The 19,192-nt window shown below is 43.4% G+C and overlaps 1 protein-coding gene across 2 annotated transcripts in view; it reads right to left on the reverse strand.

The window, feature by feature from the left end:
• Nucleotides 1-19,192, reverse strand: part of LOC133396537 (CUB and sushi domain-containing protein 1-like) — a 620,476-nt gene that overhangs the window by 544,809 nt on the left and 56,475 nt on the right. For both annotated transcript variants that reach the window (XM_061666524.1, XM_061666517.1), the window contains exon 2: nucleotides 11,072-11,590. In XM_061666524.1, the coding sequence (XP_061522508.1) occupies nucleotides 11,072-11,207 (136 nt within the window). In that variant the 5' untranslated portion in view covers nucleotides 11,208-11,590. The remainder of the gene's footprint in view (nucleotides 1-11,071; nucleotides 11,591-19,192) is intronic.

The raw sequence follows: 19,192 nt of genomic DNA on the forward strand, positions 1-19,192 counted from the left end.
TTATCCAATCTAAAATAATCCAACTTTATTTATTAAGCACTTCAAAAGCACGCACAGTTCACCAAATTGCTGTACAAAGCAATAAAATACATAACACAGACTAGACACGAATGTCAGTCATAAAAAGACCAATACAATCAGATTTTTTTTTTTATGATTATTTATTATTCTTATTATTAATTGAGACAAAATGGAGAACATTACTTGGTTTTCATGTATTGCAATATGCAACAGGATAAACAAAACCCTATACCCTTGTTGGGGAAGTTTCTTTCACACATTGTCATACTTTCTACATCGAGCTTCTTCTACTAATTCATATCATATATGCACACTCGACAATATTTTGATGTATTCAATTCTTTAATTTTAGTTGACAGATACACAACATAATCTGCTGGCTGTCATATAGCATTGACTGCAAACATTAAACAATTGTACCCCCACATTAATAGCAACAGATGTGACAGGCTCGCTTGCTGAGGCTTTAGGTCACGTCGGCGTATTTCCCTACAAATCTGAGGTATAAATTCAGGATGGACAGGGTTATGATGTCATTATTTAATTCCAGACATTGCTAGCAGAGCATCACAAGATGGAAAAGTCGTTTGCGATTAATGGTATCTGCTGAGGAATACATTTTCATTTTCTCCTTCAGTTTGTCTGTGCCACGGTCCCAATCTCTCTTGCTAACATACTTGTTCTCGCTCTCTTTGTCTTCACACACACACACACACACACACACACACACATTCTCGCCTCCCTATACCATCTCGTCGTTATCCTCTACTGTATGTAGGCCATGGCTCTTTTAAAACTTCTGTCAAAGCACTATCTCATTTGAAAGCCCGCATGAAGCACCAATGTGTCTTAGAGAGCCTTTCATCATTACATGCTCAATGTCCCCCATACAACATATTAAATGCAGTTAATCCCCATGTTACTGTTCAAATATTTTATAAACTATATGAGCAAAAGCCACAGACCTTTTAATCAATCAGGGGTTAGGCTACACACCCCTTAGCTCCCCCTGAATCTTAATTCCTTATATTTCTACGACATTTTGGAAAATTTGATGCTTCCAACTTTAGGGCAACAATTTGGGGGAGACCCTTTTTTTGTTCCTAGCAGACAACGCAAGGTCCATAAAGACATGCTTAGATGAGTTTGACATGGAAGAATTAATGGCAGTTAACCACATCAAACAACTCTGCGAAGCAGTGGAACATACTAATACAAATACTGTAGATTTTGAGTAAGGCACTCTTGCAGGTCCAACATCAGTGACCACAGACCTCACAAATGTGTCTTTGGCCAAATAACTTTGAACATATAGTGCCTGCTTAAATAAAGGTTTGCACACACAAAAATGGGCGCAAACATGATCACGGACGCAAACGGATGTGGAAACTGATCGACTACTACTAACCAGGTGCAAAACAAATGAAAAGTGGTTCCAGCATATGGGAGGCAAAATAAGAGGTGGCGGAGAGAACTGTTTTCGCTTGTGTAAAAACTGCATTTTGAAATGCCAACAAAAATGATTGCGACAGTGTCTATTCAGCAAAGCAATTTTGGCGCTTTTGAATGGTCTAAGGCAGGGGTCAACGAAATGGTGCCCCTCTGGACCGGATGAGTCGCCCTCGGGCCTGTTCTACTGTTGAATTAGCCCACCAGTGATGGGACATTGTGATTTTCTAGGAATGTTGACAAAGTGACACTTGCAGAGATTTACAGAAATAAAGTATTGCATATTGATATTTATTTTTCTATCTTATAAAATCATTGTTGATAATTATTGTGAGCGAAGCAAATTAGTATATAACAGGTAACCAGAATTAGTATATAACAGGTAACCATTTGCATTAATTGGTGGCCAAGAAGTACCTCTCGGTTTCAAAAAAGTTGGTCCTTACACCCCTGGTGTAACAAACCGTTCACAAGATCTCAGTGTCTACAGACATTGATTACTGGGCACAAATCTGTAGAAACACATTCTCAATGACAAAAAAACACTAATTTACAGCTAATCCAGTACAAAGTTCTCCATAGATCACACGTTACACAATATAGTATGCATAAAATGGGCTATTCAAAATCAAATATATGCACTCATTGTACTGAAAACGCTCCAGACACTTATCTGTATGCTCTTCGGCATTGTACACCCGTACAGCGCTTCTGGTCACGAGTTACACGGAAACTTTCCTCAGTTTTGAACTGTAGGATTCCGATTTCTCCTAATCTTTGTCTCCTGGGTGATTTAAAAATTATAGATCTTCTAAATAAACAACCTCAACCAATACTTGTAATTCTATCGCTGAAAAAACAATACTATTAAACTAGAAAAATAAACAAGCAATCAACATTAGCCAATGGAAAAACCTTGTCATAGAGTATATAACACAAGAAAATACCTCTGCCAAACGTAATAAGCAAAAGGATAACTTTAAGTTGGTCACTGTCATTAAAATGGTGAACCTCAAGCCTTGTTTCTGTTTGCCTGGGAAATAATGTCATACAGAAATGTAATGTAAAGTGTAATGTAAATCCAATGTAACTCCTGTGCACATCATATGGTCACTTGCATACACTTTAATCCTATCCTTCTGCATCTGCAAGGTTGGCCTCTGCGGATGCTGGGCCTGTTCCCCCCTCCTGCTCTTGGGTCCGGTCATGTCCGTGCTGCCCTCCTGGGAGATGCTGATCCTGGGGCTGCTCTCCGTCCCCGGTTACCGGGGTGGCCCCACTCCGGGGGTCTCGTCCTGGTCTCCTATGTCCTCCTCTTCCCTCCCTCCTCGTTTTTTGTTTTCTTTTGGGGGGGGGGGGAAATTAGCTGTGCGGTGGGGGTGGGGGGCGTTGGGTTTCCCCCTGTGGCTGGGCGTCGGGGTTCGGTTGGGTCCGGGGATGGCGTTCCGGTTCTCCCGGAGTCATTCGGGTTTGGAGAATTCGGTTCCCGGTTCCGCCCCGGAGAGTGGATGGCGGGGGCGAGTCTTGATTTTGTTGAGGTTGGTGGCCGGTCGCCTCGGTGCGGCAGTTGGGGTGGGATTGTGTTGTGCGGGCGAGGGGGCTTTTGCGGTGTGTGGCGTCTGGCGCACTCGGGGCCTCGGCCTGCGCCGTGCGGGGCTTGGGTGCGGTTGGCTTTCGGTCGGCTGGGTGGGTGAAGCTGTGGAGTGCATTGGGACAGCTGGCGGAGTGGGCGGTTGGTTGCGCTTTTGCACTGATGCTTTTTGGTGTTTTGGTCTTCGGACCGGTGTGGGCGGTGATGGCTATGGGTGACTTGGCATTGAGCTGGAGCTTTCAACTCACAAGTTCTTACAGGTGTTTAGACACTTAAAAAAATAAAAAAATTAAAAATAAAAAAGATTCCCACCGCAACACTCAATAGTAGCACTTCCTTGCTCATTTTCCCACATCCTGTCCTGCCCTTTTCTGTCCTCTCTTATCTGGTTCTCTTGGTTAGTTATTGCATATCCTCACCGGGTGCCCCCCCCACCCCCCCACCCCCCCCAATCTACAAATAACTGTTGCAATGTTACTTGTGTTCAAATATCTAGACTGTCTCACTATTGTTCTGCTGTGGTTTTCACCCCTAGTCCCCTTGTCCACTCTGTCCCCTAAAACCCTTTTCTGTCCGGCTGCATTTTCAATAAACATCAGAATAATTAAAAATTGTGTTCCAGCACAAAGGCATACAGAACCACCATTCTGCAAGACCATGCAGCTGAACAAGACAGGTTAAAAAAAAATAAAAAATAAAATAAAAATAATGAGAGAGCGAATCACTGTGTTAGAATGAGTGAACACGCAATTTAGCACCTGCTATTTGGGAACTTAGTAAAAGATTGCAATCATAGTCAATCACGTGCAATCTGTTAGAGCGAACACGTAATTTAGCGCCCGCTATTCGAGATATTAGTAAATTATGCACATTAAGTATTTCAATTGCAGTGCAAGTGAAAACGAAAAAGCAGAGAATCGAAATACACACAGATCCGCTATGCTCTACGGTAGTTTAAGTCAAGTGTGTTTGTTCTTGTGAGAAAGATGCTCAAGTACCTCGCACTCACTCACTCAATGAGATTCCACACTCTTTCCTGCACTTGGAGATGCTGGGTCTCACTTGTTTTTCTTGCACAACTACCGTAGTTCATTGTTGGATTTGTTAGCTTTCAACTATCATACAGAAAATACAGAGAAAATGTTTCAGTATGTGTGAGACATGATACAATCATGGGCCATGATATGAGTTGCGGGGCTGCATCAAAATGGTGCCGTTACAAAGAAAATTTGAATAATTTCTTTTCGACATTAGACAATGAGTAATGCACTATAATTCATAGAAAACCCCCATATTCTGATTCTAATATTTTTAGGGTGACTTAAAAAAGTTGAGATTTTATTTATGAATCTGAAAATAATTCTGCACTGTATATATTATGGCCTTTACCCTCAGCATCTTCACACTAAGCTTAGACTCAGGCACAGTAAAACTCGACGAACATTGGACTATCAATTAAATACAAGCCATTTCATACATTCATGTGGAATTTTATGCTTTGGTTTTTATCTAGTTGGTCTTGTTTTATTTATGTATTTGTTTGTTAGTTTGTCTGTTGCTGTACTGTTACAATACAATTTAATGTTGGTTTCTGGTACCAGTCCTCTCGAGAGGGGTTGGACTCTCTTCCACTCTGGAGTTGCCCACGGTGAGAGGCGCCGAGCAGGTGTGGGTATACTTATTGCTCCCCGGCTCGGCGCCTGTACGTTGGGGTTCACCCCGGTGGACGAGAGGGTAGCCTCCCTCCGCCTTCGGGTGGGGGGACGGGTCCTGACTGTTGTTTGTGCCTTTGCACCAAACACCAGTTCAGAGTACCCACCCTTTTTGGAGTCCTTGGAGGGGGTGCTGGAGAGCGCTCCCACTGGGGACTCCATCGTTCTGCTGGGGGACTTCAATGCTCACGTGGGCAATGACAGTGAGACCTGGAAGGGCGTTATTGGGAGGAACGGCCCCCCCGATCAGAACCCGAGCGGTGTTCTGTTATTGGACTTCTGTGCTCGTCACGGATTGTCCATAACGAACACCATGTTCAAGCATAAGGGTGTCCACACGTGCACCTGGCACCAGGACACCCTAGGTCGCAGTTCGATGATCGACTTTGTGGTCGTGTCATCGGACTTGCGGCCGCATGTCTTGGACACTCGGGTAAAGAGAGGGGCGGAGCTGTCAACTGATCACCACCTGGTGGTGAGTTGGCTCCGATGGTGGGGGAAGATGCCGGTCCGACGTGGCAGGCCCAAACGTATTGTGAGGGTCTGCTGGGAACGTCTGGCGGAATCCCCTTTCAGAAGAAGTTTCAACACCCACCTCCGACAGAACTTTGCTCATGTTCCGGGGGAGGCGAGGGACATCGAGTCCGAGTGGACCATGTTCCGCGCCTCCATTGCTGAGGCGGCCGACCGGAGCTGTGGCCGTAAGGTGGTCGGTCCCTGTCGTGGCGGCAATCCCCGAACCCGTTGGTGGACACCAATGGTGAGGGATGCCGTCAAGCTGAAGAAGGAGTCCTATCGGGCCTTTTTGGCCTGTGTGACTCCTGAGGCAGCTGATGGGTACCACCTGGCCAAGCGGAATGCAGCTTTGGCGGTCGCTGAAGCAAAAACTCGGGCATGGGAGGAGTTCGGTGAGGCCATGGAGAAAGACTTCCGGACGGCTTCGAGGAAATTCTGGTCCACCATCCGACGTCTCAGGAGGGGAAAGCAGTGCACCATCAACACTGTGTATAGTGGGGATGGGGCACTGCTGACCTCGACTCGGGACGTTGTGAGCCGGTGGGGAGAATACTTCGAAGACCTCCTCAATTCCACCGACACGCCTTCCCATGAGGGAGAAGAGTCTGGGTTCTCTGAGGTGGGCTCTCCTATCTCTGGGGTTGAGGTCACCGAGGTGGTTAAAAAGCTCCTCGGTGGCAGGGCCCCGGGGGTGGATGAGATTCGCCCGGACTTCCTCAAGGCTCTGGATGTTGTAGGGCTGTCCTGGTTGACACGCCTCTGCAACATCGCGTGGACATCGGGGATAGTGCCTCTGGATTGGCAGACCGGGGTGGTGGTCCCCCTTTTTAAGAAGGGGGACCGGAGGGTGTGTTCCAACTACAGGGGGATCACACTCCTCAGCCTCCCTGGTAAGGTCTATTCAGGGGTGCTGGAGAGGAGGGTCCGTCGGGAAGTTGAATCCCAGATTCAGGAGGAGCAGTGTGGTCTTCCTCCTGGCCGTGGAACAGTGGTCCAGCTCTACACCCTTGGCAGGGTCCTTGAGGGTGCATGGGAGTACGCCCAACCAGTCTACATGTGTTTTGTGGACTTGGAGAAGGCGTTCGACCGTGTCCCTCGGGTGGTCCTGTGGAGGGTGCTTCGGGAGTATGGGGTACTGAACCCCCTGATACGGGCTGTTCGGTCCCTGTACGACCCGAGTCAGAGTTTGGTCCGCATATCCGGCAGTAAATCGGACTCGTTTCCGGTGAGGGTTGGACTCCGCCAAGGCTGCCCTTTGTCACCGATTCTGTTCATAACGTTTATGGACAGAATTTCTAGGCGCAGCCGAGGCGTAGAGGGGGTCCGGTTTGGTGGCCTCACTATTGCATCTCTGCTTTTTGCAGATGATGTGGTTCTGTTGGCTTCATCAAGCCGTGACCTCCAACTCTCACTGGAGGAGTTCGCAGCCGAGTGTGAAGCGGCTGGGATGAGAATCAGCGCCTCCAAATCTGAGACCATGGTCCTCAGTCCTCCGCAGGGTGTCCGGGCTCTCCCTTAGAGATAGGGTGAGAAGCTCGGTTATCCGGGAGGATGTCAGAGTAGAGCCGTTACTCCTTCACATTGAGAGGAGCCAGATGAGGTGGCTGGGGCATCTGATTCGGATGCCTCCCCGGTGAGGTGTTCCGGGCACGTCCCACCAGGAGGAGACCCCGGGGACGACCCAGGACACGCTGTAGAAACTACGTCTCTCGGCTGGCCTGGGAACGCCTCGGGATCCTCCCGGAAGAGCTGGATGAAGTGGCTGGGGAAAGGGAAGTCTGGGCATCCCTGCTAAAGCTACTGCCCCCGCGACCCGACCTCGGATAAGCGGTAGAAGATGGATGGATGGATGGATGGATGTTGGTTTTATTTTATCCTTACCCTGAACTGTTACCTCCAATAACTTAAGAGAAAGGTGTGTGTGAATGCAATTAAAACATAAATTAAGAGGATTTACTAAGACTAATGATACACCAAAGTTAAGGTTTGATTCGTATCTCGATTTGTGACCCACGGTTTGATATATGATTTTTTTTTTTTTTTATAAATAAACAAATATATTTTTAATTAGAATATAAATATATTAGTATTATATTTACAATAAAATTATATACAAATGTTTATCTATTTTTTGACGTTATTATTTAAATTGTATTTTTAATATATATAATTTTTGAATAAAATAGATACATACTGTACACAGGCAGAGCTGTCTGTATTTTCTTCCGTGCCCCACTGAAAATAATTTTGGGATGGTGTTTTCTAAGGTGCATTAACATGTTTGACGTGACTTGGGGAAGTTTATTGAAGCACTTAAGGCAAATAGTCTGGGTCTAGTCGACTAGATGATTTTCATCTCAGCTCTCAACACGAAATGCTCCCAAACTGCTGAGCTAAATGAGCTTGGAGGGTACACAATATCATGGTTATTATTCGTCCCTTCCACCAGTCTGCTTCACATACTTGAACAGAAATAGCATTAGCAGTAGCCACAGTTTTTCTCACTCCGGCCAGAAGACCATCACCAGAAAAAGTAGTCACCTGACGTGCAGTTGGAGATGGCTTGCTTTATAAATTTACAGTATCTTCAATAAGGCTTAACTTTTTTTTCAAAGATTTGTGTCCTACAGTGTCGCAATTTCAGTTTCAATACATTTATCGTTACAAGCTTCGGCTTTACTAGTGATTGCATATGCTAAGAATCATCAGGCGAAAGATCCAGCATAAGGTTGCACATGCACACGTCGTACTAATGGGAGTACAACACGTTGTCCAGAGTGTTAGACCTGTTCATAATGTAATCTGTCTGCATACAATGACTTTTTCATGATACAATGAAGTTAACAACTGGATGTGTCCTACACCTAGGTCCCATATCGAAGTCAAATCCATATATCATGTGGAATTTGGTGTCCATTTCACAAGAATTTTATCTCATTATTTCTCAACGTGGGGACATGTGGTAGCCTCGGTGGTGCACACATTCCTCCAATTTGTCACATTTTAGCATGCAGTGACTTTGGACTGAAGTCAAAAGAGTCTGTTTCCCGTGTGTGACATTAATATGCCAGTGGAGCTACACACAAGAGACGGACATTTTGCAATGTCTTGCTGTTTGGCATTGACTCAATGTCAATGAATTGTCACTTTGTGCATATTTATGTGTGTTGGAATTGGTGGTCTTCCCCTTAAGTTAGTAAGTAATTAAATTTGTGTGTTCATGTGTGTGTGTGTGTGTGTGTGTGTGTGCGCACACGCGTGTCTGTTTGTGAAGCAGCTTGATAAGTAATAAAGGTTAACTACAGTTATTAGGATGTTACCATTAGTAAGGCAGTGATGGATGGATGTAGAGTTATGTTCAGTAAATATTTAGAAGGATCACAACCACTGATATGATTGCTTCCCAACCAAACAAGCTAATCACCAGCATAATAATTATATAATAATAGCATAGGAATGATCTTTCTTAATCTATTTTGACATTTGATCATTTCTTCCAGCTATATCCCCACATTTTAATGTCACCAGGATAGTTAAGGTTTCTTGACTTTTCATAACATTTTAAGTGACATTTCCAGACAATCAATAATTAGTTGCATCTTAGAATTTATAGTGCATCATCCACATTTAAAGGTGGCAACCAGCTGGGGTTTGCAGACGCACAAAATAAATTATTGCCATTCCCCGTCTGTCTTTCCAGATGTCTGTTTGCCCTTTAATTTCCTTTAAGTCCGTCCCTGGGTGTGTAACTCTTAGATAACTAACTGTAACTGCTTATCTGCTGCAGAGCAGTGCAATAGGTTGACCTCACGTTTTATTTTGTGTTTATGTTACAATATGCAACACTGTCTGATCACTTTATCATGAGGCTCTACAATGTAAGGGGAAAGCTGAATAGTGAGGGACATAAACGTGCAACCACAGATTGGAGATGAATCACAGATGAACGGATAGCAGCAGTTGCTTCATCACTAAACCGCTTAAACGAATCAGCAACATGATCATCATATGCCCTCTTCTTACATGAAGTGGGGTAGCTAAATCAACCAATAGCGCCCTCTAGCCTGTTGGACCTGTAGCGCCATGGGTCCACAGGTCTAGTGCTGAACCTTTTTGACCATTTAGTGCACAGTATTTCTTGGTCTAAATGCAGCTGAAACAAGTCAGTGTATGCAATGAGCAGTGGTGGGCAGAAATTCTAATATTTGTTCCATGAAATGGTATTAATTTATTCCCAACAGTCTACCGTCATTATTTCAAAAATGTTTCTATTGGGTGCACTGCCTCCAGAACAAAGATGTAAAAAAAAAAAAAAAAAACAATTGTCCAATCAGATTTCAGTCTGAATGTGTTGCCTTGTCAATCTTATCTTCTCATTGCCTTCAGAATCAGCAGTGCTGGTAAATGAAGTATATTAACAATGGGACTGTTTCTTTAAGCAATCAGATTTAAAATTCATCTTCACAGGGCCAGAACATTGGTGACGCATTTTCAGTCCTCTGATTTGTTTGTTAGGGAAATTCTGTTACAGCCAACTTTGCCGAGCAAAACACATCTATAGCAATCTGCACGCATTAATACATTAAATAATCTGCATCTCTGGTGATGACAATGTATTTTATTTACAGTTCTTATTTTTTGTCAGATTAGATCAATGTTGACTTTGAACTGTTCCAGATGATATACAGTACATGGCACAGTTGCACGCTGTTATATTGCGCGTCTGTATAGTATTGATGTTTTCTATAGTGGTGGAATTAAGAGGTGGATTAAAATCCCAATGAAGGCACAGGTACAAAATGCACGGCTCGCCACCGGGAACAACCCATCCTGTCAGTGGCATAATGCAAACGTCACTCTGAAAAGAGTAATGGAGGGTTTGCCAGCCAAACCACTATGATACTTTTACTGCTATTACTATATGATTTTTCTTTGTAAATCTTGCATTCCAACAAATATTGCACCCACAGGCGCAGTCTATTGAAACCATTTCACTTCCAAAGTGCATGCCTGTCAGGGCAAATGGAGTTAAAAATAACACACACAAACTCGGGTTCAATACACTTATATGCATAAAATCACTGCTCCAATAGAAGCCCCCTTTTGTGACAGGTTGGTGCATGCGTGGTAGAGAGGTCTGACAGTGACAGGCATGAGGAAAGGCATGGCGCTCACGAGGCACAAGACAGAGAAGCCATTGACGAACAAAAGTCAGCTCCCTGCACCAAAAGGAGAATGTTAACACTTTCCTCACACCGAGCTGCATCCACGTTGGTCACCAACTTCCTACAAGCACTACAAACAGCAGCATCACTGCAGGCCCGCGGACATCCCCTCTCAGGGCATCTCCGCAGCAACGGAGACAAACTCCAGGAACATGAGAAGCAACTTCCCCTTGCAAGTTTGACTGTATGCGATTTTAAAGTCAGATCCCCCCCACCGCACCCCCAGAGGTGAAGTGCACATTTGGGGTAACGCCACGAAGTGAAGGGTGAAGTCTTTAATGATTCATTTTTGAACTACTTTGCTGCAATCAGGGAGAATGTGCTCCTAAAAAATGAACGTGCATGCACACTTCCAAGTTGAGCACTGCGCACACACGAACACACACACACACACATACACATTCATACACATTTCTAAGCATGAACGCGTCGTTCTTTTAAGGGGGAAACTCGCTATGCAGAACACGCACACGCACGCAAGTTAGGCATGGCACGATCTCGCATTTACTTGCGCCATCCGATTATTTAAGCGCACACACAGAGACTTAAGAACTCACCCCCAGAGGATGAGAAATCCCCGACGAGGAGCCCCGTCAGGAGGAGAAGCGAGAGGTCGCGTCTTAGTCGGGCCATTTTCTTCACCATCAGCCTCCTCCGCTTCATCACCATCATCGGCATTTCCAAATCCCTCATGTTGCCGTTCAATAAATCCAAGCTGGCTGCAAGCCTTCCCCCCTACCTTGCCGCTCTTGCTTGGCTGAAGGGAGCGGAGGGGGTTAAAAGATGACAGCCGCCCCCCTCCTCCTTTTCTTCTTGTGTTGTTATATCTCTTCAAAAAGCAAAACAAAAAACAAAACAAAAATATAACGTCACCCGAGGATCAATCGCGGCTATTCCAGGCGCACATGTCCATGTTGGAGGAGCGGCATCGGGCTGGCGGAGGCAGCGTGCAGCTGGTGTGAGATGTCATAGCAGAGGAGGAGGAGGGATGGAGCGGCTCAGTGAAGGTGAGGAGAGGAGAACGGAGGAGAGATACGATGCTCGCGAGGTCCTCACAGCACACTAAGCAGCAACGACTGAGAGGCAAGACAGAGAGGGCGAGAGAGAGAGAGAGAGAGAGAGAGAGAGAGAGAGAGAGAGAGAGAGAGAGAGGAGACAGAGGGAAGGGGAAGGAGGAGAGAGACCTTTAACACAATTTATTGGGATACAATTGAATAAAAGTAGGCCTTATGCAGTCATGCAGGTGTGTCAGAAATGTTCCAGGACTAGTGTCAGAAAAGTGATATTACAACGCCAAACTATAATCTATGAGTATCCCCCTGCCTTAAGTATGGGCCAGATGATCAACCAACACATCTACAAAGATCCTGCAGTGATTGCTTCGCTCAGTGCACAAAGAGGTGAGAGTGATTGCAGGACAACTCAAGGCTGCTCACAATGCCCTGAGCATCTCACGGTTCCTGGCACAGAAGAACATTGTCGCTCTGCCGTACCTCCCAACTCACCCGAACTGTCTCTGTGTGATTTTTTTTCCTCTATGCTAAGTTTATGAAGGAGACCTATTTTTAAGATGTGGACGACGTTATTATGACTTGAAACAAAACAACAGCCAATTAGGAAGAAACATGTAGCTGTCGCTGTTGCCCCGCACGAAGAGAGAGGCAACCAGAAGTGTTGAGTATTTCTTCTTCTTTGTATTTTCCGGAGGTCCGTGGCATGATGCTGCCTCTCACAGGCCAGTCTTGGTACTATCACAGACATTGTTGCATGTGTAGTATGCTGTGTTGGTCATCTCAAGGACACCGCACACTATAAAATCAGTAAGAACACACATGGGGATTTTTTTTTTCTTGGGTATGTGTGGGGTCTTAAACATGTATTAAGATTTGAAACATAACACCTTTACACTTTATTTTGTAATAAAAACTGCAACAACTTAATTTTGAAGTTTCTGTTACAGATGACAGAAAATTCTGTAATACGCATGCCAGGCCCATTGTTGGCGATTGCTTGTCATCCCTCACCTTGAACATCCATCACAATTAAGCTCGGATTCACTCCAGCTCACCCCTGACCCTAATGAGGATAATGTGTACAGAAATGGATGGATGGATAAGCACATTTGAAATTTTGAAACCTACGGCTCGATGGGTCGAATATGGTTAGTTCCAACCATTATTAAGGATAACCACCAATCACGATATAAATGAACAGAAGGAATGGAAACACACGACAAAGTCAGAAAAGTTGCTGTAATGCAGTGTTGTATTGTGAGGTGACTGCAGCGCAATGTGTGTGCAGGAAAGGTCAAAGAAGAGTCATCACGCACAAGCACGGTACAATAAAATTCTCCCATAAATGCGCTCTGATGTCATCTGCTCAAAAAAGTACATTCATAACCCAACATCATCAACACTAGGTTCACTAAAACAAAGCATTCCAATGTGTTGTGTGTCCTCACTACAAAACAAAGCTAATGCAGAAGGTGTGTATGATGCGGATGTGTGTGTTTTATAAGCCAGTGTCTGCCACCAAATGGAGAGATTCGCTAGAAATATGACTTTCTAAAACACATTTTCATTGGATGTAAAGTTGCACATTTTTAACCATATATGAAATAATAGACAGTGAAGCTACACTATGTATGTTAATGATGGCTGTGCTCATGACGCAGTAAATATAACACTTTGGTGGAAAGGGAGTAACGTCATCATCTCAACCAGCACAAACACAATAACAGCATGATTGTTAGCCATTGTTTCGGTTCTGTCAGTGATGTGGAAGCCAAAGCAGAACGATTAACAAGCAAGCGCATTGCTTCAGTCTTCAGAGAGGAAAATAGAAGTGTGCATCTTTTTGGCTCCATAATGTTTTTTTTACATAGTGCACTACTGCAGTCAGCAGCCCTACATTTGGGTGACAAAGTGATACAGTGCAGACCAGTTATTTTGATACCCTTCACTACTTTTAACAATGGAAACAAAGGATTTCTTGGTTTGACTTGCAAGTAAAAATTTTAGATACAAGGTTTGTATAGTGGCAGTGGCCTCAACTCACTTCACAATGAGCAGCAGTTTGGCAGATAGCAAATACATTATCAAAAAAGAAGCTTCAAGCTATTCAATGCCACTCCCGGTTGAAGTTTACTAATCAAACTAAACATAAAACCAAGAGATGTTGTCTGCTAGCTCAATGCTAACATATAACGGGAAAAGCCATAGACGGGCTAACAAATAACCTCTACAGTATGTGGTGGTGTTCTAACGCTTTAAGCAACATATATTTGTTCATAAATGGTGCAGCAACACACGTAGACAGCCAATATAACAATACATCTATTCTTTATCCGCTGCGAAAAATTATTAATATTCCTGCAGCTTACTGAGTCACTTACAGTAGTTGTGAAACTCTTCTTCGTTTGTGTCTGCACGAATATATTATACTGCCCCGCGATGGCTAAGTCATGCACACCAAAAGGAGCTGCAATCAATTAATCATGATGCACAAACTGTTTAATTTTGTATATTCTATTTATGTAACTACTACATGATTGATTTCAATTCAAGTACAATTTGATAGAGGGACGGATTAATAGCATTTCTATTCATTTTTTAAAAAGCTGAGTAGAGATAAAAGCGTTTGACAAAAATACATTACTTTTAGTAAATAAATAATTTTCAAACCATTCATTCATGTTCCGTTCCGCTTATCCTCACTAGGGTCGCAGGCGTGCTGGAGCCTATCCCAGCTATCTGGTCTCCAGATAGCTGGGATATTATTGGACTAAAAATTTAACTTTCGTACCAAAGCCCAAAAAGGTGCAAAATATGTATAAATAAGTAGTAAGTGCAAGTAGAGTGGAAGCCCCAAAGTCAAACGTAACCCGTTCGTTGATGCTGGCTGACTTCCAAGTTGTTCAAATTCCAAAATCCATCCAAATCCCATCGGAAATAATGTTAAGTGAATTCACTTGTTCCGTACACAAACTGTTGCCATCATAAATCCTTCATGATATTATAATAACTGTGCAGGAAAAGTCACAGTTAACAAAAAAAGCGAAGTTAAACAGTGTAAAATAAAACTAAAAGTAAACTTAGTCACCAGTGCAATATCATTCCCATGTGTTGGGATTAATACTTGAATTTGCATCAGCATTTGATCAGTTTAATTATTCATGTATGTATCTAATTGGTATTTATTTAATTGTATTGCTTGTATTGTTTTGAGAAGCAATACCCTTTTCTGTGTTTCAGTAAGTTGAGTTTCTGGTTCTAAGGTATCAACGTTTCCTATTTGCCAGCATTTATCTTTTAGATGCTCACTAAATTCAAGTCTCACGATATCTGAAGACGTCTCATGTGACGTAATGCCTGATGATGGTGTTTTGCTTGGCATATTTTGGCTAGTGGACTGAAAAGCTTATGCATTTCTCTGAAGGATATTTATATAGACACTTTCCAGCAGGGTGTCAACAAACCAAACCACTCTCAACTTTGATTGACAATGTCACAGTTATCTCACATCGGGTGTTCGCTGACATCTCACAAAGGTCCAATAGTGTGAATTCTGCATTATTGTAATAAAAGTACAATGATTCAGAGAGTGAGAGAGACAAAGACTAGTCAAGAAATGAGAGCAAGCTAAAGCATCAGCAGCTGAAATGATGGAGCGAGAGCAGATGAGAAAAGTAGGAGGTGAAAAAGGGAATAGTAAGCTAATGGGGTCTATACTGTAGAATAGCTGGAAGTAACGAGGGAAGAAGGGGGGGGATGTATACAAAGAGACAGCGTGGAAAGAAGAACATGGGGAAACATGACAGGAGAGAGTGGGAAGAGGGATAAAAGGAAAGACGCTTCCCATGTGAAGGAAGAGTGGAAGACGGACGGCAGGAGGCCTTTAGAAAGGAAGGGGTGAAGGCAGGAGGAGGTGATGATGATAAAGACAACTGGAAGACGGGAGTAAAAGCAAGACTAGACAGCCACAAAATTAGGTACACTTGCACTATTTGATGAGCCGTTTGATGTACAAGAGCTTTGTCATATATTAGACCTTTACCATGAACTACTACTTTGTCAGTGATGGTTTTAAAAAATATGTCATTTTGATGCAATTTATTGTCCTGAACATGTGAAGTTAATACTCTGTCAACCAATGAATCAAGGTTGTTGTTTTGTTTAATGTTTTGTGTGCTGTGTTGGGCAGAACTTTGTCTTTTTTTTATTTATTTTTTTTGTCCCAGTGAAGCTTGGAGGCAGAAATATTGCATCAACCTATTTTTGAAGTCCATTTAGCAGAGTTATTTAATTATTTTTTCACCCAGCCCTACAGTAGACACATTCTACTTTATCTTCTTTTTATATGTGTGAAATGATCCCAAACTTCGACCATTCTCTGTGTTTTACGCACTTTCCTCCTGGATCGTGCTCGTCGCTACATGAGTTTGCACTAACATTCTGTGTGAAAAAAATATCAGCACAAAATCCTAGCAACAAATGTGCAATATAAAATTACATATGGGATATGGTGACAGACGACTGTATAGGAAACAATCTCAGTGTAATGCAGTGTAGTGCAATTACAATAATAAAGATATTGTTAAATTAATACCTCTGACAGTGTCAATCATTAGCATTACAGCATTTGTAAAGGCAACATTTTGATACTCTTGTATTAGCTGTGCAGGTGTACCTAATATTGTGGCTTGTAAGAAAGAGGGAGAAATGGAAAAATACTGTAGAAGCACTAAGAATCCAGGAGAAAGGAGGGGGAACTTTGTTGATGAGACAATGGAGGCAAAATGGTAAAGAGATATAAATTCATTTTGAACATGTCATTATTTGATTTGAGGTTGCATGATGCTAGACATCATCGTCACCCTCCGGTTACCACAAAAGATGTCCGCGAGGGATCTGTGTGTAATGCATTCGCACCCTACAGGAGCCATAAGCCAGTTATTGATCCATGATTCCCGGTGGTATGTGGGGCGGATCACACTAACGAGATTACAATGCTGCAAACGCGACATGGAGACTTATTAGCCCACTGAGCCAACGGGCAGCTGCGGCAGTGGCAAATGCAAAATGCTTGTCACCCCAAAGTGGTCCGTTACAGTTTTTCACAGCAGGTGGCATTTAATATTTTCACTGCCAAATTAATGGGAAAACACTTTTGTTCCGGTAGGTTTAAACAGTAGGTTTAAATTGTCGATTTTAGAATATTTTAGAATCTTCCATCATTAGGTCAGCTCAGCTGTTAGAGAAGTCATAATTTGTTGGAATTTTTATTTGTTATTAATTCTTTTGGCGGGGGGGGGATTCATGACACACATGCTGTTGACACATGCACTGCAGCAGCTTGCCATTTATTTTTTATTATTCTCTCATCACAGATTTGTTCCTAATCTGCCATCATGGTATTCCACACTGTATTTGTTCCACTTGGAAACTCCCGCCCTACTCTTATGAGTACTTAACCACCTTAACTTTGATAATACAGCTCATGTGTGTGTTCACGTGTGTTTGTGTGTGCGTGTGTGTCATTTCACAGCATTATTGTGAGTCATTCAAGCTTCAAACTGGTTGCTCACTTTGCATCGTGCTGGTTTAGTCAATTTTATATTTTTATAAAAACCATTTGTACATCTACTGGTGGCAGGAAGTCCATGTTAAAGCAAACAAGAAAAATAAGCGAGTCAAGCTGTCGATAGCAAGGCTGACCGACAGAAATGCCTTCTGAAGAGCTTGTTTTATATTGCTGTGTAGTAATGCTGCCATCCACTGGTGAGAGTGGTCATTGCAGGGTAAAATGACACGGGAGAACAGAAAGTTGAGATGAAAATAAAATACACTGACAAAAAGAAAAATATTTATTACGCAAAATTAGCACTGACAAAAACTATTCTCCTATTCTTTGGAATCTCCCAAAATGGAATAATATACCTTTAGAGTCGCAAAAGAAGGATTCAGAGAAACGCTGTCATACATGACACCACACAAAACCTCAAGCAATATGATACATGATTTTAAAAAATTCATACAATGTACATCATATTAACTGTCTTCTGTCTACAACCGGTACTGGTCACCAGTCAATTTGACACATAGACAAAAAAAAAACATTCAGTCACATTCACACCTGGGAAATGTTTTTCAAAAATCCAAACAAAGGAGCAATGTCTAGGAATGGATTGCATTAGACCTTCAAGGTTCCACTGTACAGTAGTGTTTTATATTGTTTTACAGTATGTGCTGAATTCCTTGCCTGGGGTGCCTGGCTTTCCTGCAGATAAATGGTCACCTAAAAGCAAAGAGGAGGACAAATGGTTTCCAGTGATTTGTTTGCATCAACATTAAATGAAAACAAAAGCATTTTGCAGCGAGGAAAGCATAGGACTGCAGATGTATTTGTTTTCTCTTTGACCTCATTATGCAAGGACTGAAAGTACACACAAAGCTATACTGTATGACGTTTTAATGAGAAAAAAGATTGGTGGCATTAATACGGCTGTGAGATTTCTCCATATGAGCTTTTCCCCTTTTCTTTTCATCCCATTTGCATTTCCATTTTTCAACTGACAATATTTTAGCCCATGAAAGGCTTTCCCCAAAAGTACAGCGTCTTTACCTGAATCATTTGTTAAAAGAATGACAACTATACTAGGACAAGTATAAACACATTAAAGAAGTATCAGTGCTGTATGTAATGTGCTGTGCTGTATTGAAATGTGACATCATTTATGAGTATATTTTATTGATTTATAGCATCTATCCATTGTCTTCTGCTTATCCGAGGTCGGGTCGCGGGGGCAGCAGCCTCAGCAGGGAAGCCCAGACTTCCCTCTCCCCAGCCATTTCCTCAAGCTCTTCCGAGGGGATCCCAAGGCGTTCCCAGGCAAGCCGAGAGACGTAGTTTCTCCAGCGTATCCTGGGTCGTCCCCGGGGTCTCCTCCCGGTGGGACGTGCCCGGAACACCTCACCAGGGAGGCGTCCAGGAGGCATCCTAAACAGATGCCCGAGCCACCTCATCTGGCTCTTCGCAATGCGGAGGAGCAGCGGATCTACTCTGAGCCCCGATAACCGAGCTTCTCACCTCATCTCTAAGGGAGAGCCCGGACACCCCGCGGAGGAAAGTCATTTCGGCCGCTTGTATGCGGGATCTTGTTCTTTCGGTCACGACCCACAGCTCGTGACCATATGTGAGGGTAGGAACATAGATTAACCGGTAAATTGAGAGCTTCGCCTTATGACTTAGCTCCTTCTTCACCACAACAGACCGATACAAAGTCCGCATCAATGCAGATGCTGCACCGATCCGCGTGAACAAGACCCCAAGATACTTGAACTCCTCCACTTGGGGCAGGATCTCATCTCCGACCTGGAGAGGGCACTCCACCCTTTTCTGACTAAGGACCATGGTCTCAGATTTAGAGGTGCTGATTCTCCTCCCGGCCGCTTCACAGTCTGCTGCGAACCGCTCCAGTGAGAGTTGGAGATCACGCCCTGATGGAGCCAACAAAACCACATCATCTGTAAAAAGCAGAGATGCAATATACTGAGGCCACCAAACCGGACCCCCTCTGCGCCTCGGCTGTGCCTCGAAATTCTGTCCATAAAAGTTATGAACAGAATCGGTGACAAAGGACAGCCTTGGCGGAGTCCAATCCTCACTGGAAACGAGTC

The sequence above is a fragment of the Phycodurus eques genome, chromosome 2 (assembly GCF_024500275.1).
Source record: "Phycodurus eques isolate BA_2022a chromosome 2, UOR_Pequ_1.1, whole genome shotgun sequence".
In the NCBI taxonomy this organism is placed as follows: Eukaryota; Metazoa; Chordata; class Actinopteri; order Syngnathiformes; family Syngnathidae; genus Phycodurus; species Phycodurus eques.